At 39.9% G+C, this 25,363-nt stretch overlaps 1 protein-coding gene across 3 annotated transcripts in view; it reads right to left on the reverse strand.

Moving 5' to 3' along the window:
* Positions 1-234: 234 nt before the first annotated feature.
* Positions 235-25,363, reverse strand: part of LOC126263428 (uncharacterized) — a 623,908-nt gene continuing 598,779 nt past the window's right edge. For all 3 annotated transcript variants that reach the window (XM_049960530.1, XM_049960525.1, XM_049960538.1), the window contains exons 6-9: positions 16,540-16,656; positions 8,038-8,176; positions 3,545-3,645; positions 235-1,203 (exon numbers count right to left, since the gene is read on the reverse strand). In XM_049960530.1, coding sequence (XP_049816487.1) covers positions 1,049-1,203; positions 3,545-3,645; positions 8,038-8,176; positions 16,540-16,656 — 512 coding nt within the window. In that variant the 3' untranslated portion in view covers positions 235-1,048. The remainder of the gene's footprint in view (positions 1,204-3,544; positions 3,646-8,037; positions 8,177-16,539; positions 16,657-25,363) is intronic.

Genomic DNA, 25,363 nt, shown 5'->3' on the forward strand with positions numbered 1-25,363 from the left:
CCAACTCTTACAGACTGGGGAAAAAGGGGGAATCACACTGCGCTTGCTCCAGTGCTGCTTTGAAAATGTGAAATTGGTGATTTGAAGGCCACCTGGTAGTGTACATGTAACACAGCTGCATGTCTATTATTGTGAATAAACTACACTTCAATTGGTGCTACACTTCCAAAGTGATTCCATGGTACTATAAGTTATTTTTTACTACTAGTATTGGAAGTAAAGTATAATATATAATTTCATAAAATTTTTGAGTTTATTTTATGTACAAAGTGAGTAAAAAATACATATCTCACACATGAATGTAAACATATGTACACACACATACATAACACGGACACTATAGTATTTAATTAAAATAAACATTGAACACATTCAGATGCCTTCTTTTCATCTATGATAATAAGAAGCAGCATTTACTTAACAATAAAAATTAACATAGTTTGTGGAGTCATAGGGTACGCAGCACATTATTAATAAATTCTGCATGAAAAGCAGAGCTTGGATAATTTATGTTGCTTTTTATGTATGCTTTGCTTTTATGCTAAGAAGCTACAGGGCACATTTTTACAGCAATAGTATCTAATACTATTTGTGAAATAGCATCTATTTGAATAACTTTCAAAAATTTTACATCATATTTTTCTTCCTGCTTAATTTTGTACCTCAATTCATTTTATTTCCACAAGCAATAGACACCTCATTCTGTAACTTGCTCACGTAACCAAGTAATATACCAGTCAAATTTCACATTAGCAGTAATTTGTAGCACTGTTAAGAAATAAAAATATTTGCATTACAGTAATTTTTGGTGCTTTACATGAGATTTTTCTTGCTGTCAGAAGCAAGGAAAAAGATCTTGGAAGAAGATATATCGTACTAAACTCAAAAGAGCAACAGGCTATCTTGCAAATTCCTTAGTTGGTACTTCATTCATTCCCTACAATGGAACAACAATTCCATTTGGGTAGTAATATATCACACATGCTATATTTGTAAAATATGCATGAAAAATACATCGAGAGTTTGTAAAAATGATCAAAATACACATTCATCCAGTGACAGTACAGCTGGCCTCATCAATGCCATCAGAGCAGTCTTTTTTACCATCACATAGCTGTTGCAGTGTGATGCAGCGTCCATCCACACAACGTAGTTCGTTTGCAGAACATGCTGACATGTATGGCATAGCAGTGAGAATTTCATCTGAAACATTAATTGTATATTAAATGTTTGTAACACATTATTATTAAGGTGATAAAAGCATTTTGAATGTTGACAGAGCTTCAGTAGTTACACTTCTACATAACATTGCACATACTTTCTTTGTAATAGTCAATTTTTAAACTGCTTGTTTTTATATGGGTTGGGTTGGGTTGTTTGGGGAAGGAGACCAGACAGCGAGGTCATCGGTCTCATTGGATTAGGCAAGGAAGGGGAAGGAAGTCAGCCGTGCCCTTTCAAAGGAACCATCCTGGTATTTGCCTGGAGTGATTTAGGTAAATCACGGAAAACCTAAATCAGGATGGCCAGACGCGAGATTGAACCGTCGTCCTCCCGAATGCGAGTCCAGTGTCTAACCACTGCGCCACCTTGCTCAGTTTGTTTTTATATGATTATTTTCATATGTGAACTCAGCTTCTATCTTTAAACAAAATCTGGTCTGATAGTTTGTGTCAAGTAGTTGAAAAGGTTCATATCTGAAAATAAATTGAGGCCAATGTGCACTATATTCAATGAAATATTTTTTGGCACACAAAATAGCTGGCTGAGAATGTCTACAATAGTTATGTCAGAGGTTAGGTCATCAGAAGGGAAAACCAACTTGAAGAACACAATAACAATAGAAATTATTACTTAACTGAAAATAATAATTTCTCTGATTGCAAAAATGTTTATAAGAAAATACTAATATTTCATATGTATGTGGCAGGGCCTCTCTTCTGTTAATAACATATTTAGAAACTGCTTCTAGTATCAGACTGATAAAGACAAATAGGCTCATAGTGTTTACCTTTACACGCTTCCAGTACTGCTGACAGATAAACATTACAATAAATAAGAGAGATATTACTCCTAGCTACGAGATGAAGTCAGAGGAGGCGAAGATCACCTATTTTAAAAATAAATATAGATGAAGAAAGTTACCACTTATGTTGTTACCAGTTATGTTGCTCTTTTGAAATGTCATTGACCTTTTAGGTCATAGGCTTGTCTTCAATGTGCTGAAATTGTTCTATCTGCTACACATTCTAAAGGAAAAAGGGGCCAGTTTTTGTTGAGAAGAAAATTAGTGTAAGTCACCAATGACATAAATACCTTGTGTCAAATGAAAAAAGACACCCATATCAGTTTATTTACTTTGGCATCCAACCAACCTGTATCACAATCAGGGATTTTATTTCAAGAGACAAACAAGTAATATTAAAATGGTCATATCTGCCAGAAAATGCATTTATAACAATGAAAATAATCAGTTATTGACAATATAACACAAATGGATAGATAAAAAATTTACTCACCAATTTGTGGCAGGAGAATACACACACAGAAGAGTTTAACTTTTACAAGCTTTCAGGGCCTTAGTTTACATTAATTCCTTCCGTCTCACCATTTCTTCATTGTAACTACTTCTTTCTTCACTCCATTTCAGTTTTCTACATCTTTCATTTTCTGACCTATCTATTTTTTGTCGTACCCCCCCCCCTCCCGCCCCCACCCCTCCCGACCCCCCCCCCCCCCCCCCCCCCGCCTCTGTTACATACAATGCACTTAGCTTAAGGATAGACTGCAACACTTCACTGACCGCCACTCCCACCATACTATCCCTCACCCTCCCCGGCCCAGCCTCCTCCTTACCCCCACCGTCACCACTCCCATCATGCACTGGTGCTGCTGTTCGCAGTGTGGTTTCAGCTATCTGAGACTGCAGACATGTGTGCAAGTTACATTTGCGTGAGTGTGTGTGTGTGCATGTGTGTATGTGTGTCTACTGCTGACAAAGGCCTTAATGGACGAAAGCTATAACTGTGTGTATCTTTTTGTTGTGCCTATCGTGACTCAGCATCTCCACTATATGGTCAGCAGCAACTTTCCTTCTCTGGTATTGTGAAACAGATATAACCATCAATTACCAGCCACTGAAACAGGATTGACTGGGATGGAGGTAACAGACACACCAATTTACAAAACCTTCCAGAACCTCTAAGTAGCTTCTCCATGAACAGAAAAGGCAAGATGGAAAACAGGAAGCAGAGGTATAATGCATAGGTACTGATAGTGGAAGGATGGAAGAAATGAGTCTTTAGGTGCAAAAAAAGTATCAGAAGTCACTGTGAAATAACATGATCTGATATACAAATACATCTGATGAGTGACATACAGCATTACAGACAAACGAGGAAGAATTTAATCCAAATAATGGTTCAAAAAGAAAGTAATGAAGGAACATCACATGATAATAATTTTCTTAGTTGAAGAATACTGACAACAACATTCAAATTTTTATATGGGACAAAAAAGCTATATATTAATGATCTTTACTGACCTTTCTCTACAGCACAATTTAATTCATCAGACCCATCTTGACAGTCCTTGTACCCATCACATTTCCAATGTGCAGGGATGCACTTTTTATCTTTTTCACAACTGAAAATAAATAAAAACAAATGTACAAGATTAAAAAGCATAGTAGTCATCAGTCCACTGTGCTTAACTAGACACACAGTGCTTAACTAGACATGGTCTTTTTGAAGGTGGTGTGCTGTTGCCTTCCTCTGTTCTTTGAACTGACTTACCACTCAGTTATAGGGGGACCTACAGGTTAATGCAGGTTCCAAACTACAGTGAAACTCAGCATTTTTGATATCAATAAACATTGTCAGAGATAAGTGATAAATAACAGATAAAAATCCTAGGAATGACTGAGGATTGGATTTGTAGTCTGGCACTTTAACATCAAGTCACATCATTAAACTCTGTAACTTGTAGTTTTGAGAAGAACCAGTTCAAGATTAAGACGTGTAAATTGGACTTTGCAGAAGAATCCAGATCAACACAAAAATGAAAATACAGCAAGTTCCTGATTACCAAGGTGTGGGTTATCTCGCTCTTGGATTTAATAGTAAAAACTTAACTGTAAAGTATTGTGTTATAATTAGAATGCAGACAGATGAATTATGTGGATGTAGTGTGTTTGGTAAAGGGAGAGAGCAAAGACTAGGTAATTGAGAAGTGCAACACGACTCATACCAGGGCACTGAAATACACAGATCTGTTAGCAGAGCATGCTGGACAAAATTTATTTGACCATTTTTACTTCCCATAAATGAACTAAATGCAACAGATATGAAATACAGTGTGTTCAAATGTTGGTTTGTAAATAGGTTGTCAGTTTTAGCGAGTTATGAATGAGTAACACTGTGGAGTTTCTTGTGTGACATGCAGCATAGTTTGTAGATACAGTAAATCAAACAATTTTATGGAACAACGTCTATTACCTGTTTTTTTCCACTTATGTATGCAGGCTTTGGTCTGCATTCACCTGGATAACCAGGAGTGTGCTGTAATTGCTTTTATCTGTATGTATCCAGATGGTTAGATGAACCACAGTACAACAAATTACTCTTCCCACTTAAGTGGTGAGCAATGAAGTGAAGTAGTCTTCTCCTGTCTAGTGGTACATAAGCCACTGTACATCTTAGAAGCATATTTTACATGGTACAGTGATTGGTTTGGGTGCAAAAGCAGCCTCATTAGGTGTTTCAATCAAGCTAAAGGGTCACATGGACATGGGATTGCAGTGAAGATTGATGTTCACCAATCATATTGTGTGAATGTTACAAGAAGTATGGTAAGGTAACTACAAGTGATAACCTCCAGATGTGTGGAATGTTTATGCAAGATGGAATGTCTGTCATCCCTCACAGACACATAATCTAATCTGATCTACAAGGAACTGCTGACTGATCATGTCCATTTTTTGTCTTACATTAACACTCAGAGGAGATGTATGTGCAGCATGACAATGCACATCTGCTGCTCCTAAATTACATTAGAGTTATATAGTGAACACACAATGGACGTAATTATGCTTAGCTGGCCCTCTGTTATCTTTTGACCTCAGTCCTATCTAGCTTTTACTTTCATGGGGACTGCACATAGTTTTGTGTCTGTCTTAATGAATCTACATTATAATGAAACTTTGTCATTCTGTTTCCTCATGCTTAAGAAAATGTAGTTAATAATTGGTTGAATACTGCCTCTTTTGAAAACACACAAAAAAATTTATCTTGCAAGAAAACAGCCTTTGTCTAATTATTTATCTGCTTTAGTTGCAGACAAAAAATGTTTCAAACAGTGGGAGCACTGGTGAGAAAAATGTATTAGTTGCAATGGAGAGTATTTTGAAAGGGGTAAGGTTGTTTTGTAAACAACTTGAAAATATATACCTAAAAAAATAATTCCAGTTTTTTTTTGGGAACTCCACGTATAAGCGCTTAAAAAAACAGAGCATTGCTAGCTTCTTTGCAACTACAGTAGACACAAACAAGGACAGCAAAACTGTTCCAGCTGACTAAACTTTTCCAGTACTGCAGCTTGACTGGAGAAAGGGTTGTTTCAGGTAGAATGGCTGAAGAGAGAAAGAACGTGGACTGACTGCAAACAGGGGGAGCTGTGCACAGTACACAGTGGTGTGGAGGAGTGGATTGGAAGGGGGACAGAACAGAGGATGAGGGAGGCTGTGGAGAGGAGTGTGTGACTGGCCATGGGTCAGAGGTGGAGGTGGGTGTGGGACAGGTGCTACTCTGAAAAATGATTCATTGTTATTCCGTTAAGGTGCAAACTATTGTGCATGTGATATGGGCAATAGATTGTGGGTGTGTGTATCATTTTGTGAGTCTCCCATTTTTCTGTGCAATTCCTAAGCTTTCCATTTACATAACCATAAAATACTGCTAAGAAAGTAAAATAATTTTCTCCTTAATATGGAGATTTTCTCCTCCTTTATATAATTTAGTATACTGATACAATTATTTTTTGCATCCTTAACAATTTTAAAGCAATTGTATTTATTAACATTTCTAAAGAGAACTTTAATCAGAGGGTATATCTCCACGCCTCACTTTAATCAGCTGAATTGTTCACCTGAACAACATCGTTACTCATATTTTCACGGAAAGTGAATCACAGTTGGCATAGCATGGTATCTGATGCCCTGCATGTGCTGGTTTCCTTATTGCTGCCTCAAATTATTGTTAGTGCCATTATCCAGCCATAAAATTCTTTGTTGCTGCAATCAACATTGTTAGTGAAGGCATTTCAGGTGACACTCTGAATGTTGTGGTGATGAGAGGAGCACACAGCCGCTTGATTAAATAAAGGAAATGTTAAGTTGACATTTGTGAATGGAAGGAGAATAAACACAAGGCACTGAGAGACAGTGGATGCACTTATATATCATGAATAAATGGTACTGTTCAAAACTGACAGCTGATGGGGTGAGTGGAACAACATTGTAACTGCTACTCACAGTGGAGAAAATTATGCTCATAATTTGTGTAGCAAAAACATTGTTGTATGTGCTAAATATTTGCAGTGTTCTATTACAGTAGTGTAACACTTACACAAAACTGGAGTCTCAGTTTAATAAATATTCCTCTGCTGTAGATGAGAAATTCCTCATTATACCGCATAATTTCCTATCATGTAACAGTGTTTCTGACTCTGTATAGAGGAACAAAAGATCCTTTCATGTATATAGCCCAGAGAACTGGATGCCACACCCTACTAATGCCGAGGGCAATGGATTCCTTGTCTTCAAGGTGGAATCAGATGATTTCAGGGATCTTAATGCACTAGACAAGTGTTGCATTGAGGCTTGTTCAAAATAACTGAGGGTGCCTGGCTACAAATTTCATCTGACAACCTTACTAGACTAAGGGGAGGAGAAGTCATAACATCGCACAACTACAGATTTGTCAAAGCATTATAAACAAGCTGAGAGGTACTGGGAAGAGAAACCTGCCTTCAGCCAACATTTCAAATTTACTTATCTTGTGTGATGAACTCTTTGCAGTCAAAAGCACTTAGAGGGAAGACAGTGTATCCCAACTGAAAAAATGGGATTTCTGCCAGTAAATATCAAATGACTAATGGATTTTCATGTCAGTCTGGCAAAACTTGTTGATTGAGGACTGAAAATATAATGTTTAATGTACATGTTTAGTGTACTTGCAAAAGAAATGGTGGTGCTGCTTGCAAAAAAATGTGTATTTTGACCTGTTTTGCTATATTTTCTCGAAAAAAGAAAAAAAAGGAGCTTTCTACTTCTGTAATGAGTAACACAGGAAAACCTGTTTGTTTCATCAGTGCAACACTGTAACTGTGCAGAGACAACATTACTCATTCACAGCATTAAAACAGTGATTTTTTTTAAAAAATAATTTATGCATTTGTGTAATAGATCTTCCAAAAATATACAGAATAACATTTTAACTAATATGGTCTGTCACTGTCAAGAAATACCAAAGAGATAAGCATAAAACAGTTGGTTTGTTCTTCTGTAAAATTTGCTTTTGATTAGTAGAATGATATTTGGGTAAATGATTCAGTTGATCTCCTTGGATTTTTGTATCTTTAATTAGCATCTGAACACGTATCTGAAACACAAATGGGGTTTCTAAAAGGATGTAGCTACTGACTCATTCCATATGCAGTGTCTCTGGGACACCAAATCTCTAGCCATTAATTTTGGAAGCATTTTCACCGACACCTGGCTCTTCCTCTAAACCCCAAAAGCACATGTGAAATATGCTACAGAATCAAAGCAAGGCTCTTTTCTAATGTATCACTCATAAATTTCTGTAATCTACAACTCCCTGACTGCAAGGGGATTTAAAATAGGTGCGTACAAGATGGCTGTTTGAAATTATGCACATTGTATTTGATGTACAAGGAAATATCATACAGCATTTTCTATCTTTCCATGATTAGCTTTAACCAGCTACACTATTATGACATCAAAGAGCATTCTCTTACCTAACTTCTCCTTCAGCACACTGTGTGCAGTTGTATTCATCTGTGGCATAAGGACAGTCATTTACATTATCACACACCCATCTGTTGGGAATGCAAGTGCCATCAGAACATTGGAACTCATTCTTCAGACAAGTTGTTCCTGCAATAAATTTAGAATAATATTAATAATAAAATGATAAGATTAATAAATAATTATGAATAAGATTTAAAGTTTATCCTCATCATAATCATCATCATCATCTTCCTCCATGTCACTCCCACCTAGGAAAAAGGTTGGCTGGATAAGTGGCATCTGCTGATGTATTCATCACTTACATCATCCATCAAATGTTCCTGCCAAATTTTCTGCAGTTGTATTTTGCAGCAAGAGCATATTTGTCAGAAAATTTCTGTTGTCTCTCACACAAGAAAGAATATCAGCTGAATCACATTTACATACAGTTTTACTACACTATTCGTTACTTTGGGGCCACAGTATGAGTTTTCTCTCACTGTTAGTTTTTGCACATCAGCAAGAGATGTTAAAAACGTAACAATGCAGGTCTAACTTTGTGCCATATTCTCATGAGGGCTTAAGATGATTTTCCAATGACTCTTTCTTTTGGGTGGGGAAAGGGAGAGAGATTCAATATTGGGGAAATTAAAATGAATAAAGGATAGTAGTAATGTTATAGATTAATATCATAATTTGACTCATCACACATTGGGAGATGACATTTTATTCAGAAAAATGTGTCTTGGACCATCGCCTAATGCCCATAAAACAAAAATCATCTACGCAGATACTCAGTTCATTGTACTGGTATTCAAAAAATATTAATTTTCTGTATATCTTGGCCAAAAGAAAGGGATGAAATATTTTACCTTTACACAGATATTCTGAATATAAATCTTTTACATCCCTTCAGAATCTTTTACAAACTTTTCTTTCAGTAAAGTTTTCAAATCTTCCAAAGTTCAAAGTCCCGTGAGCTCATGGTGTAAATTTTCAAAGCTGAACATTTTCCCCAGGTTTTAAGTTAATTTTCGGATATGAAAGGCCACACATATTAGTCTTCTAGCATCATTTAATAGCATTTAATATCAGAACATGCACTTTTATTTGGACAGAAATTTCTGCTTCACAGCAGCTAGAAAGGGGTGCTTCAAAATCATGACTGAAAACGTAAAAGTTTGAAACAGACTCTAGGACAGTTCCCTCCAGAGACAAATAATTTATCTAAATATTCCATATATCATTAATAAATCAGAGCATATGCAATGAGACTAAATCATATTTCTTCATAGGGAGAACTAAATCATATTTCTTCATAGTGAACAAAATGGGTGGCAAGGAAGGTGAAGCGTGAAACTTCCTGGCAGATTAAAACTGTGTGCCCGACCGAGACTCGAACTCGGGGCCTTTGCCTTTCGTGGGCAAGTGCTCTACCAACTGAGCTACCAAAGCACGACTCACGCCCGGTACTCACAGCTTTACTTCTGCCAGTACCTCGTCTCCTACCTTCCAAACTTTACAGAAGCTCTCCTGCGCTCCCAGTCATTGTTATTTTTCTTGATCTTGGAATCAGTACTACTCAGTCAAGTAACAGGAATCATAAGGCTGAATGCATCCAGTTCCAATCGTCTCACCTAGGAAAAATTCCTGGCAGTACTGTAAATAGAATCTAAGTCCTCTGCATAGCAGCCACACACACAAGCCACTCAGCCACGGGGGCTGACTATTAGGAGGTGGGGTAGGCATCTATTGAAGAAATGCTATAGCCTATGAAAAAGTCACATGGACTAGTGAGCTGAAAACTAAAATGGTACTTGAGGTTGCAGCAGTAAATTTCAAACTAAGGAAAACAGTCTGGCCCGCCGCTGTGGCCGAGCAGTTCTAGATGCTTCAGTCTGGAACCACACTGCTGCTACAGTTGCAGGTTCGAATCCTGCCTTGGGCATGGATGTGTGTGATGTCCTTAGGTTAGTTAGGTTTAAGTAGTTCTAAGTCTAGGGGACTGATGACCTCAGATGTCAAATCCCATAGTGCTTAGAGCCATTTGAAAACAGTCTGGTTATAGCAGCACTATGTATGTCAACTGAAAGCAGTATCGAAGGTGTTTTTTTTTTTTTTTTTTTTTTTTTTTGACCATGTTGAAGACTTACTGAAAAAGACAGCAGAACATAAAAACATGTTTTTTGTTGAAGACATCAACATAGACTCATTATATAACAGAAATAATTATTTGCATTGTGGTGACTTATCACAAAATGAGCATCTACAAGAATTGTTAGGGATACATAGACATGCAGTGATCATGTTCTCATGAACATAACAGAGGAGAAAGTACACATAACCACCTTACAAAACTTCATATCTGTCCACAGAGCCATTATTATTCAAACTGCTGTAGCGTATATAGACAACAGAAAGTGATATATTTATATTACAAAAGAAAATATAATTATGATAAACTTAGAAGAACATTATACAGGGTAATTTTTTCTACCATTTACAAACTCTAGGGATTGATCAATGAGAGTATATGGAACAAAAAAGGTCTAATGAACAAAGTTACAGTATGTGTTGAAAACAGTTTCCATATGCCTTAACACATGCCTGTATGTGCTGGGGCATGTTCTGTCTCACACGTTCACATCAGCCAGGCGGCATCCAAATAGTGTCAAAGGCAGCATGAGTGTGCTGCTCCATTGTCTCCACATCTGGAATGGGCTCTGCATACACGATACTTTTGAGATGGCCCCATAACCAGAAATGACACAGTTGAGATCCGATGAACAAGCAGGCTATGCAACTGGACCCCCTCATCCGATCCATTGATCAGGCAAGACTCGATTGATATGTGTATGGACATTAATGGTGAAACGAGTCGGAGCACTGTCATGTAGCAGTGACATAATCCTTTGAAGCATCAATGGCACTTCATCCAGCAGGGGAAGCAAAGTCAGCTGCAAGAAATGCCGGTAGTTCCACCTTTGAAAGGGCACAGCTGACATCCGTCCCCTTCCTTAATAAAACAATCCAAACTTGTGCTCTACGAGAGAAGGAAGGAAAGTTGCTACTCACCATATAGCGGAGATGCTGAGTCACGATAGGCACAATAAAAAGATTCATACAATCACAGGTTTTGGCCATTAAGGCCTTTGTCAGCAGTAGACACACATACACACACGTACACACACACTCATGCAAGCGCAACTTGCACATACGTCTGCAGTCTCAGAGAGATGAAACTACACTGCGAGCAGTAGCACCAGAGCATGATGGGAGTGGTGACTGAGTGGGGGTAAGAAGGAGGCTGGGTCGGGGAGGGGGAGGGATAGTATGGTGGGAGTGGCGGACAGTGAAGTGTTGCAATTTAGATGGAGGGCAGGAGAGAAGGTGTGGAGGGGAGAGGGGGTAAGTAGTGGAAAGGAGAGAAATAAAAATAAAAAAAAATTAAGAGACTGGGTGTGGTGGTGAAATGACGGCTGCGTAGTGCTGGAATGGAAACAGGGAGGGGGCTAGATGAGTGATGACAGTGGCTAACGAAGGTTGAGGCCAGGAGGGTTACGGGAATGTAGGATGTATTGCAGGGAAAGTTCTCTCCTGCACAATTCAGAAAAGCTGCTGTTGGTGGGAAGGATCCATATGGCACAGGCTGTGAAGCAGTCATTAAGATGAGAGATGTCATGTTTGGCAGCGTGTTCAGCTACAGGGTCATCCACTTGTTTTTTTGGCCGCAGTTTGTCGGTGGCCATTCATGCGGACAGACAGCTTGTTGGTTGTCATGCCTACACAGAATGCAGCACAGTGGTTGCTGCTTAGCTTGTAAATCACGTGACTGGTTTCACAGGTAGCCCTGCATTTGATGGGATAGGTGATGTTAGTGACCTGGAGTAGGTGGTGGTAGGAGGATGTATGGGACAGGTCTTGCATCTAGGTCTATTACAGGGGTATGAGCCATGAGATAAGGGATTGAGAGCAGGGGTTGTGTAAGGATGGATGAGTACATTCTGTAGATTCGGTGGACGGCAGAATACCACAGTAGGAGGGGTGGGAAGAATAGTGGGTAGGACAATTGTCATTTCAGGGCACAACAAGAGGTAATCGAAACCCTGGTGGAGAATGTAATTCAGTTGCTCCAGTCCTGGATGGTACTGAGTTACAAGGGGAATGCTCCTCTGTGGCCAGACTGTGGGACTTTGTGAGGTGGTGGGAGACTGGAAAAATAAGGCACGGGCGATTTGTTTTTGTACAAGGATGGGACGATAATTACAGTCAGTGAAGGCTTCAGTGAGACCCTCAGTAGATTTAGAGAGGGAGTGCTCATCACTGCAGATGTGACAACCATGGGTGTCTAGGCTGCATGGAAGGGACTTCTTGGTATGAAACGGGTGGCAGCTGTAGAAGTGGAGGTATTGCTGGTGGTTAGTAGGTTTGATGTGGACAGAAGTACTGATGTAGCCATCTCTGAGGTGGAGGTCAACTTCTAGTAAGGTGGCTTGTTGGGTTGAGTAGGACCAGATGAAGCAAATGGGGGAGAAGTTGAGGTTCTGGATGAATGTGAATAAGGTGTCCTCACCTTCAATCTAGATAGCAAAGATGTCATCAGTGAATCTGAACCAGGTGAGGGGTTTAGGATTCAGGGCTTTTAGGAAGGATTCCTCTAGATGGCCCATGAATAAGTTAGCATAGGATGGTGCCATGTGGGTGCCCATAGCCATACCACAAATTTGTTTGTAGGTAATGCCTTCAAAGGAGAAGTAATTGTGGGTGAGGATATAGTTGGTCATGGAGACTAGGAAGGAGGTTGTTGGTTTGGAATCCATAGGGCATCTGGAAAGATAGTGCTCAATAGCAGTAAGGCCATGGGCATTAGGAATGTTAGTGTACAGGGAAAAGCAACAATAGTGACGAGCAGGGTACCGTGTGGTAAAGGGAAAGGAACTGTGGAGAGTCGGTCGAGGAAATGGTTGGTATCTTTTATATAGGAGGATAGGTTCCTGATAATAGGTTGAAGATGTTGGTCTATGAGAGCAGAGATTCTCTCAGTGGGGGCACAGTAACTGGCCACAATGGGGCATCCTGAGTGGTTGGGTTTATGGACTTTAGGAAGCATGTAGAAGGTGGGAGTGCTGGGAGTGGTAGGGTTAAGCAGAGAGATGGACTCTGGAGAGAGGTTCTGGGATGGGCCTAAGGATTTGAGTAGTGACTGGAGATGCTGCTGGATTGCTGGAATGGGATCACTGTGGTATGGTTTGTAGGTGGAAGTATCTGGCAGCTGACGGAGTCCTTCTGTCATGTAATCCTTGCGGTTCAAAACTACGATGGTGGAGCCTTTGTCTGCAGGTAGGATTATAAGATCAGGATCAGTTTTTAGATGGTGGACTGCAGTTCTTTCTGTGGATGTAAGGTTAATATGCATGTAGAGGGATTTGGGGAATGATGGTGAGGCAAGGTTCAAGGGTAAGAAATTCTGGAAAGTTAACAGGGTGTGGTCTGAAGGCAGTGGGGGTGGATCACGGTTGGATGGAGGAGTGAACTGGGTTAGGCATGGTTCAATATTGGTCTTTGGTTCAGTCTGATTGGTTGGGTTGGTGGCGAAAAAGTGTTTCCACTGTATGGACTGAGAGAAGGAGAGAAGATCTTTAACTAGTCCTGCATGGTTGAATTTGGGAGTGGGGCAAAAGGAGAGGCCTTTGGAAAGGACTGATATTTCTGTGGAACTAAGGCTTCTGGAGGAAAGGTTCATGACTGTGGTGCGGGCCTGTTTAGGTTTTGAGTCCTGTGTGGTGGTGGGAGGGGGTTTTGGAGGGTGGGATAAGTGTATTAGGTCTGCGAGGCAGGGTTTGTCAGCTATGAGGGGGCATGTGGGAGGTTTGTAGGTTGTTGTAGAAGTGGTAGACAGTGGTACTCTGAGGCGGGAGTAGGAAGTGAGCAGGATCGAGAGCTTTTTGAGGTGGCGTTGTGCATGTTGCTCAAGTTCCTGCAGGGAAAGAGTTTCAATGCGTGTTATGGGTTCCAGGAATTTGGGATTACATAGCAGGAGAATTTTGCTGATGGAGAGAAGGTACTGCAAGGAGGATTGGGCTTGGTTGATATGGTTTTGCAGGACTATGTTGGTGAGGGCTAAGGATTGGTGGAATCTGAACAGATGGAGGTCATTGTGGAAGGAGAGGTGGCAACCGGAGATGGTAAGGCCATTAGGGGGAATTTCATGAGCCAAGCAACAACACAGGAACAATATGTGGGACTGGTATCTGGTTAGGGATAAGGAAACTTTTCTGTATTGAGCAGATGGAAGGAGCAAGGATCCATGGTGGTGCAAAAATGCAAAAAAATATGTACGAAAGTAGAATTATGTCCGAAAAATTATGGAAAAATACGCCCATATACGTGTGAAAAGTACGAAATGGATGAACAGGGGAAAAAAAGGAGATGAAATCTGATGAAGATGATGATATTGGAAGGCGAAAACTGATTTAAAATTGGCGAGAAGTCACAAAGGTCAAAATAGAGAATAACTAATCATTAATAAATATATGTATATTACTGTGGGTAGCAGCTTTGAGGGTGGATAAGCGTAGAGAAGGGGGACGGCAGATATGATTGGATGAGGTGGATTTAGTGGGTGCGAACAGTACCTCTATGCACATCAAACCTACTAACCACTAGCAATACCTCCACTTCAACAGCTGCCTACCATTTCATTCCAAGAAGTCCCTTTCGTACAGCCTAGCCACCCATGATCATCACATCTGCAGTGATGAACAGTCCCTCCTAAATATACTGAGGGTCTCACTGAAGCCTTCACTGACCATAATTATCCTCCCATCCTTGTACAAAAACAAATCTCCCATGCCTTATTTTTCCAGTCTCCCACCACCTCACAAAGTCCCACAGTCCGGCCACAGAGGAGCATTCCCCTTGTAACTCAGTACCATCCGGGACTGGAGCAACTGAATTACATTCTCTGCCAGGGATTCGATTACCTCTGGTTTTGCCCTGAAATGACAAATGTCCTACCCACTATCCTTCCCACCCCTCCTACCATGGTATTCTGCCGTCCACTGAACCTACACAATATACTCATCCATCCTTACACAACCCCTGCTCTCAATCCCTTACCTCATGGCTCATACCCCTGTAATAGACCTAGATGCCAAACCTGTCCCATACATCCTTCTACCACCACATACTCCAGTCTGGTCACTAACATCACCTATCCTCTCAAAGGCAGGGCTACCTGTGAAACCAGTCACGTGATTTACAAGCTAAGCTGCAACCACTGTGTTGCATTCTATGTAGGCATGACAACCAATAAGCTGTCTGTCTGCAACAACGGCCACCGACAAACTGTGGCCAAAAAACAAGTGGACGGCCCTGTAGCTGAACACGCTGCCAAACATGACATCCCTCATCTCAATGACTGCTTCACAGCCTGTGCCATATGGATCCTTTCCACCAACAGCAGCTTTTCTGAATTGTGCAGCAGAGAACTTTCCCTGCACTACATCCTACGTTCCCTTAACCCTCCTGGCCTCAACCTTCATTAGTCACTGTCCTCACCCATCCAGCCCCCTCTCTGTTCCCATTCCAGCACTACGCAGCTGTCATTTCACCGCCACACCCAGTCTTTTAATTTTTTTAAATTTTTATTTCTCTCCTTTCCACTACTTATCCCCTCCCCCATCCGCACCTTCTCTCCTGCCCTTCGTCTAAACTGCAACACTTCACTGTCTGCCACTCCCACCATACTATCCCTCATCCTCCCCGCCCCAGCCTCCTCCTTACCCCCACCCAGTCGCCACTCCCATTATGCACTGCTGCTGCTGCTCGCAGTGTAGTTTGAGCTCTCTGAGACTGCAGACATGTGTGCAAGTTGCACTTGTGTGAGTGTGTATGTACGTGTGTGTATGTGTGTCTACTGCTGACAAAGGCCTTTTGGCCGAAAGCTATGATTGTGCGAATCTTTTTATTGTGCCTATCGTGACTCAGCATCTCCGCTATATGGTGAGTAGCAACTTTCCTTCCTTCTCTCGTATTGTTACATTCCATCCTGGATTTTCCATTCTTTGATTCAAACTTGTGCTCTATCTGTGATGATGGAACAATAAACCCTAATCTTCCTTCCTTCCTTCCTTCCTTCTTCATGTAATTTAGGGTTTTGTTTTTAACCAAAACAACAGACAGTACTAAATCCATTTTTTGTCACAGCAGAGGACTCAAGTTGAACATCAGTTTGGAAACCAGCCATCTTTCATTTTTTAAATTTTTCTCTCCAATTTTTTATATTCCTTTTACGTTCAGTAAAAGAATAACATAATAATATTAATAGATAGCACACACATTGAATAAATTCATGGGAAAGAAAGGCTATAATTACATATTATAGCAAAGTAAGAATAAAACTCCATATGTCTGGTTAAGTGAAAGAAATTTACAGTTAGTATATTTCAGAAATATCCTCTACCCTCTGTATAGTTCATTAACTTTTCTAAAAATTAGTGTTGACTAACCTTTTGCAAAAGAAACACACTGTGATGGATCATCTGAGTCAGGGTAAAGATCACAACGAAACACCCTTGACAGGTCCAATGCAGTCAGAATGAAGTCACTGCAGTCTTCAGCAACAGCTACAATCAGAAAAAAGAGCGATACTTTAATTTTTTATGGAGTTTACATTATATTAAAAATTATGTCATACAAAAAATTTTTGCAATTAAGTTGTTGTTGTTTTTGTGGTCTTCAGTCCTGAGACTGGTTTGATGCTGCTCTCCATGCTACTCTATCCTGTGCAAGCTTCTTCATCTCCCAGTACCTACTGCAGCCTAGATCCTTCTGAATCTGCTTAGTGTATTCATCTCTTGGTCTCCCTCTACGATTTTTACCCTCCATGCTGCCCTTCAGTACTAAATTGGTGATCCCTTCATGCCTCAGAACCTGTCCTACCAACCGATCCTTTCTTCTAGTCAAGTTGTGCCACAAACTCCTCTTCTCCCCAATTCTATTCAATACCTCCTCATTAGTTATGTGATTTACCCATCTAATCTTCAGCATTCTTCTGTAGCACCACATTTTGAAAGCTTCTATTCTCTTCTTCTCTAAACTATTTATCATCCATGTTTCACTTCCATACATGGCTACACTCCATACAAATACTGTCAGAAACGACTTCCCAACACTTAAATCTGTACTCGATGTTAACAAATTTCTCTTCTTCAAAAACGCTTTCCTTGCCATTACCAGTCTACATTTTATATCCTCTCTACTTTGACCATCATCAGTTATTTTGCTCCCCAAATAGCAAAACTCCTTTACTGCTTTAAGTGTCTCATTTCCTAATCTAATTCCCTCAGCATCACCTGACTTAATTAGACTACATTCCATTATCCTCATTTTGCTTTTGTTGATGTTCATCTTATACCCTCCTTTCAAGACACTGCCCATTCCATTCAACTGCTCTTCCAAGTCCTTTGCTGTCTCTGACAGAATTACAATGTCATTGGCAAACCTCAAAGTTTGTATTTCTTCTCCATGGATTTTAATACCTAATCTGAACTTTTCTTTTGTTTCCTTTACTGGGCAACAACCCTGTCTCACTCCCTTCCCAACCACTGCTTCCATTTCATGTCCCTCGACTCTTATAACTGCCATCTGCTTTCTGTACAAATTGTAAATAGCCTTTCGTTCCCTGTATTTTACCCCTGCCACCTTCAGAATTTGAAAGAGAGTATTCCAGTCAACATTGTCAAAAGCTTTCTCTATGTCTACAAATGCTAGAAACATAGGTTTGTCTTTCCTTAATCTTTCTTCTAAGATAAGTCATAGGGTCAGTATTGCCTCACGTGTTCCAACATTTCTACGGAATCCAAACTGATCTTCCCTGAGGTCGGCTTCCACCAGTTTTTCCATTCATCTGTAAAGAATTCGTGTTAGTATTTTGCAGCTGTAACTTATTAAGCTGATAGTTTAATTTTCACATCTGTCAACACCTGCTTTCTTTGGGATTGGAATTATTATATTCTTCTTGAAGTCTGAGGGAATTTCGCCTGTCTCATACATCTTGCTCAGCAGATGGTAGAGTTTCGTCAGGACTGGCTCTCCCATGGCTGTCAGTAGTTCTAATGGACTAATGGAATGTTGTCTACTCCCGGGGCCTTGTTTCAACTTAGGTCTTTTAGTGCTCTGTCAAACTCTTCACGCAGTATCATATCTCCCATTTCATCTTCATCTACATCCTCTTCCATTTCCATAATATTGTCCTCAAGTACATCGCCCTTGTATAGAACCTCTATATACTCCTTCAACCTTTCTGCTTTCCCTTCTTTGCTTAGAACTGGGTTTCCATCTGTGCTCTTGATATTCATACAAGTGGTTCTCTTTTCTCCAAAGGTCTCTTTAATTTTCCTGTAGGCAGTATCTATCTTACCCCTAGTGAGATAAGCCTCTACATCCTTACATTTGTCCTCTAGCCATCCCTGCTTAGCCATTTTGCACTTCCTGTCGATCTCATTTTTGAGATGTTTGTGTTCCTTTTTGCCTGCTTCACTTACTGCATATTTGTAATTTCTCCTTTCATCAAGTAAATTCAGTATCTCTTCTGTTACCCAAGGATTTATACTAGCTCTCGTCTTTTTACCTACTTGATCCTCTGCTGCCTTGACTATTTCATTCCTCAAAGCTACCCATTCTTCTTCTACCACATTTGTTTCCCCCCATTCCTGTCAATTGTTGTCTTATGCTCCCCCTGAAACTCTGTACAACCTCTGGTTCTTTCAGTTTATCTAGGTCCCATCTCCTTAAATTCCCACCTTTTTGCAATTTCTTCAGTTTTAATCTACAGTTCATAACAAATAGATTGTGGTCGGAGTCCACATCTGCCCCTGGAAATGTCTTACAAATTAAAATATGGTTCCTAAATCTCTGTCTTACCATTATATAATCTATCTGAAACCTTCTAGTATCTCCAGGGTTCTTCCATGTATACAACCTTCTTTCATGATTCTTGAACCAAGTGTTAGCTATGATTAAGTTATGCTCTGTGCAAAATTCTACCAGGCGGATTCCTCTTTCATTTCTTAGCCCCAATCCATATTCACCTACTATGTTTCCTTCTCTTCCTTTTCCTGCTGTCGAATTCCAGTCACCCATGACTATTAAATTTTCATCCCCCTTCACTACCTGAATAATTTCTTTTATCTCATCATACATTTCATCAATTTCTTCATCATCTGCAAAGCTAGTTGGCGTATAAACTTGTACTACTGTAGTAGGCGTGGGCTTCATGTCTATCTTGGCCAAAATAATGCGTTCACTAAGCTGTTTGTAGTAGCTTACCCGCACTCCTATTTTTTATTCGTTATTAAACCTACTCCAGCATTACCCCTATTTGATTTTGTATTTATAACCCTGTATTCACCTGACCAAAAGTCTTGTTCCTCCTGCCACCGAACTTCACTAAGTCCCACTATATCTAACTTTAACCTATCCATTTCCCTTTTTAAATTTTCTAACCTACCTGCTCAATTAAGGGATCTGACATTCCACGCTCCGATCCATAGAACACCAGTTTTCTTTCTCCTGATAACGATGTCCTCTTGAGGAGTCCCCACCCAGTGATCCGAATCTTCATTTAATCATACAGTAAAGCTGCATGCCCTCGGGAAAAATTATGGCTGTAGTTTCCCCTTGCTTTCAGCCGTTCACAGTACCACAACAGCAAGGCCGTTTTGGTTAGTGTTACAGCTGTTAGAAATACAGTATGTGTAATGCAAAACCAAAAGAATCCTGTTGCCCACTTTTAAAATATTAATGTCCCCTGTTTTTACATTTATGAACAGATTATTTTGTGTACAGTAACCCTAAGTCATTGATGGACAATGACTTTAAACATCAACTAGGAACAAAGGGAATTTCATATGTCTCACAAGAAAGAAAGATAGATAGATAGATCCACAGCATGGAGCTAGGGCAACTGGATCAAAAACTACGAAAAGTTGTTAGTACGTAAATGCTATTATTCCTTGGAAAGGATACCAAATGATGATATGAAAATCAGGTCAAGAAAGCAAATGGTTGTTAATTAAGCTTAGCAGTTTTATGTCAAATAAACAACTTTAATAATTACGTTCTTTATGTTAATGCTCTTGTTATGTATTATTTCTGTAATACAAATGAATTCTAATTGCAGTGTTGACGAGTCCTCTGTACATTAAATCGATGATTTAATTTAGTATTCAAAATTCTGATTCTGATTCTGAATGTTTCATGGTCACAGAAAGAATTCACACAACTGTCCTGTAAGAAGTTCCTGACACTCGAAGTAGTTGCTACGAACTACAGGCTTTTGAGAGAGTGCTTCAAATTTCTAAAGGATCATTGCAATTGTCCTAACCAGTCTTTCAGAATGTCTTTTACGCTTTCTTTTACCAGCTCTTTATCTTGAATGGCAAGTTTTCATATTTTTTAAGTTTTGATTTGCTGAGCAAAAGCCCAAGAGAGGTCACTTATTTCGTATATTTTGACTCCGTGTTTTATGGAATTATCCTTTGGGGCATACCACTTAACATAAATAAAATGTTTGTTCAGCATAAGTGAGTAGTAAAATGTGTAAAGTAGATGACCGTACATCTTTTGGAAGCCTTTTTAGGACTTTTGAATTCTTACACTCAGTTCCTAATACAGTTATGGTACTCTTTATTATTTTTAAATTGGAAATCCCTGAAAATTTAAAACAAAATAAAAATCTTATGACTAGCCAGTGTAGGTATTAAAGTCCATGGAGAAGAAATAAAAACGTTGAGGTTCGCCGATGACATTGTAATTCTGTCAGAGGCAGCAAAGGACTTGGAAGAGCAGTTGAACGGAATGGACAGTGTCTTGAAAGGAGGATATAAGATGAACATCAACAAAAGCAAAATGATGATAATGGAATGTAGTCGAATTACATCGGGTGATTCTGAGGGAGTTAGGTTAGGAAATGAGACACTTAAAGTAGTAAAGGAGTTTTGCTATTTGGGGAGCAAAATAACTGATGATGGTCGAAGTAGAGAGGATATAAAATGTAGACTGGCAATGGCAAGGAAAGCGTTTCTGAAGAAGAGAAATTTGTTAACATCGAGTATAGATTTAAGGGTCAGGAAGTCGTTTCTGAAAGTATTTGTATGGGGTGTAGCCATGTATGGAAGTGAAACATGGATGATAAATAGTTTGGACAAGAAGAGAATAGAAGCTTTCAAAATGTGGCGCTACAGAAGAATGCTGAAGATTAGACGGGTAGATCACATAACTAGTGAGGAGGTATTGAATAGAATTGGGGAGAAGAGGATTTGTGGCACAACTTGACAAGAAGAAAGGATCGGTTGGTAGGACATGTTCTGAGGCATCAAGGGATCACCAATTTAGTATTGGAGGGCAGTGTGGAGGGTAAAAATCATAAAGGAGACCAAGAGATGAATACACTAAGCAGATGTAGGTTGCAGATGTAGGTTGCAGATGTAGGTTGCAGTAAGTACTGGGAGATGAAGAAGCTTGCACAGGATAGAGTAGCATGGAGAGCTGCATCAAACCAGTCTCAGGACTGAAGACAACAACAACAACCACAACAACGACTAGCCACTCTTTCTATAAATTATCTGAATATCTAGAATCAGGGACTGAAGGGTTCTCTGAGCTACATGGCAAATAGCAGTGTTTGTTGTAAAGTTGTATGACAAGTAGAAATGTACTTGCTGGGATATCAATAATTACGTGCATCACTGTCCAGAGAGCAGGGGAATATCTGTGGGCGAGACAAAGACAACAATGCGTTCTGAATCATGATACAATGTAGACATGTCGATGTTCACTATCAACTATCTCAATTCTGTTATTGGGACAGTCATTGTCCCCAGTAGAGAAATATTTCCATGTACTGTAAATAGGACTCAGTATTTACAGTTTACAATAGTATTTTCCAAAGAAAATATTTTTTACATTTTCTTTGGAAAACACCATTGTTATCAAGTGCATATTAAGCTGCTAATAGCAGCTAAATAGTAAAACAAAGGGAGCAGCAGCTTTTTTCAAAATAGCAGATTTCTTACTGATTTACTCAGTTAAATTTAGATGGCAAAAGCAAGAATAGCATTAAGCAGTATAGTGATAATTTATTGCTAACACACAGTACACAATACGTTTCTATGATTTCTTTGGCTCATATTAATGTACACCTTGGCTCATTTCACATCCATGGAGGTTCTTCTACTTGTTGGGATCTACAGAACACATTGAGTTTATACATGATTTTGTGAAGCAAAATTATCTCAATAAGCTGAACAAGCTTCTTTTTTTTTTCTTTTATAACTCTGATAATGAAAGGTGGCAGTGTATATGGCAGTATACACTACAATTTTTTACTGGTTCTCAGACTGCAATTTGTTTTTATTGCTCCCAGGTCTCCAGCCACGTGCAGTCATTTACAAAGTGCAATTTTTTGACAACATACCTTGCCAAACTAGAGTCTACACACAGCATTTCCCTCCACTACTCCACTCATAGTGGCATCTGGGTGGGTAATGGGGTAAGGGGTGGGGAGCAAGAAGAGTATAAAGCAGGCATGATGTAGCAAAGATGCTCATTCTACAGGCTTCACCTGAAGATGACGCCAAGGTACACTACTGAAATACTGTGTTTTGTAATGATTGCATGCAGCTCAACATGAGCAAGTGATACAAACAGTTGATTGAGCAGGAAAGCTTAAAATGTCAAATTGTTTTTACCATACATAACTTATTATGCAGGTGCAGACATTCACATATATTTTATTGTGGGATGCAGATACAAACACAAGAGTATAATACTTTGACAATTCAGGCATTCCCAGTGGATTTGCTGCATTCGTGGTACCCTAGTCTGTGCTAGGTTACTTGTATAAACCCCACAGTATTTCACTGAGCCAACTGCCGTAAATTTTAATGTGATCGCTCCGGGTGATTACTGGTAAGTAGTCAGTGCTTGTAAATATACTGAGGTGGTGTTCTTTGGGAGATTGCTTTCACAGATCAAGGATGCACAATGTTATTGCTACAAGATAGATGATGTTAATGTGTCAAAAAAGCCCTACTGCAAACCAAGACGTTGGCTTCAGTGTGTGTAGGAAGCCCAGTGATTACTGTCAAGTGTCACTGTGACTGGGAGCAGAACCAAAAATAGATGCTATGTGGACCTTTTGTAAATTCTTACTGTTTTTATGGAGCACATAATTAAGTACAAGAATAAAATTTTGTGGGAACCGACTGGGATAATAGCTGCTGGTAAACCTCTTTGGATGTAGGGTTGTGGTCCAAGAAACTCTTCTGTTCCTGATGTTTCAGGACATCCTCAGAGATGCTCCTCCACTGAGTCTTGCTGACTTACTGGTCGGATGTCCGAGAGTGACGTATATATACTCACATCCTGAAAGGTTTACCAGAAGCTATGTCATCCAGCTGTGAAAGCCTTCATTCTATGACTGGGATAATGCCGAGTGGACACCTGTCAACTTTGCAACAATGGCATACCCAATGTTTACACTCAGAAAACCTGCAGTACAAACATGCAGGGTGCTCACTGCCTCAGACTGTGCAAGACAGAATGTCAGGAACACATGATTCAGCACTTAAACAACAGTGCAGTGCAGTGCAAGTGTAAGATTCTTCAGTAATGTGACTAAGTGTAGCAACTTCACCTAGGGATGACACAAAAACACTTTTCAGGTGGTAAACTTTGCATAAAGGAACACTCTGAAGTTAAATATTAGTCTAGCCAAGAACAGTGACAGGCTCAGAAAACAAGAGAACATTTGGTCACTGATATAGGGGAATGAGGCCATTGAATGCTATGAAATCCTGTCCTCCTTCCACTGATTCTCAGGGTCTGGTCACTCCATCTGCATCACTGATACCAATGGAAGGCCAGCTCTGCTAGCTGCAGGATGACCTGCTATGCTGTGTGCTGCTCTGCTCTTCAAGCTGATTCCTGCTAATCATACTTGTGGCTACACAAGGAGCTGTTCATCTTGGGAAAAGGGTGCCAGTGCTGCAACTCCTGAGCAATACAAGTACTTCTTTATCAGTTGTATCTGGGACCGCCACTGGTGCTGTCCTTCATGTTGCTGTTGAGTCTTCTGCCTACATGCCACCCTGACAATCAACAACATAAGCACGCAGTGCAGCTTCACTTGACAAGAACACTGAGGCCTCAACAGTCATCTGCAGCCATGCTGGGCTGCTGCAACCATGCTGTTGTACTGCCCTATGAAGGAGCCATGGCTCTGGCCTCAGATAATGATAGGACTGTGCCAGCAGACTCCTCACCTGGCACTGACACGCTACCCTACACCCTGTGCAATGTGAGCTCAGCACGGCCATTGTTAGGCCACACTGGGAAGAAGACAGAATGATTGTAAGACTCTTGGAAATAAATGACTTAATTGAATGATGTCTCATTAGTGCCGCAGGGCACCATACGGCCACATCTCTGCACTTCTGCTCAACTGTCGTACACCCATGTAGAAGGCTACACCTTGCAGGCTCATACATCATTCTCATTGCAGTCAAACAGTAGGAAGTGCAGTGTACCAGGCTGTGTCAACTTGGAATTCAGAATCCATACTACTGAGTTTGTCCATTCTATAATGTATTTCATTTCCTTCATAATGCAATTCCAGGGGCAAGAACCTAACAATGCAGACTTTACCTTTGCTTACATTATGTGGTGCACCATGCTATGACAATGCTCAGCAATTGCAAATTTATTCTGTTGGCTGGGTCATATATTTTGCTGGTGTTCATTGCAAAGGCTTTACACCATACAACAAATCTGACCAATATAATGACATTTCACATTGGCATCAGATCTGGAATATACCTAATTTTCTGATGCTGATGTCATCTTTGACAGTGTCCAAAAAATTCCTCAGTTACACAGGGGAATGAAATGTACTTTTAATGTTGTGTCTATGAAGCATCATACCAAATATTGAAGAATTACTGTTGAAGTACATGCTTACTCATTCGTGTGAAGGTAACCCACATGTCATTCATGACTGTGGACATCAGGTATGTTTAGCATCAATGTATTAACCAGAATATTTGGAGACAGGATGTTTAATTCCCACATGTTGCATAAAGTTATGTAGAATGGGCCAGGCTTTATATAGATCTGCTAGGAGCCTGTATGCAAATTTTTGACCTTATGAGAGCAAGAAATTTGAGATCTAAATTTATTATGAAGCAAGAAATCTCGCAAATCTATAGTTTACTCCTTGTGTTTTGTAAGATATCTTGAGTGGCTGATGAAGGTTTGTAGAGCCAAAATTAA

Source organism: Schistocerca nitens, chromosome 1 (genome assembly GCF_023898315.1).
Source record: "Schistocerca nitens isolate TAMUIC-IGC-003100 chromosome 1, iqSchNite1.1, whole genome shotgun sequence".
Lineage (NCBI taxonomy): Eukaryota > Metazoa > Arthropoda > Insecta > Orthoptera > Acrididae > Schistocerca > Schistocerca nitens.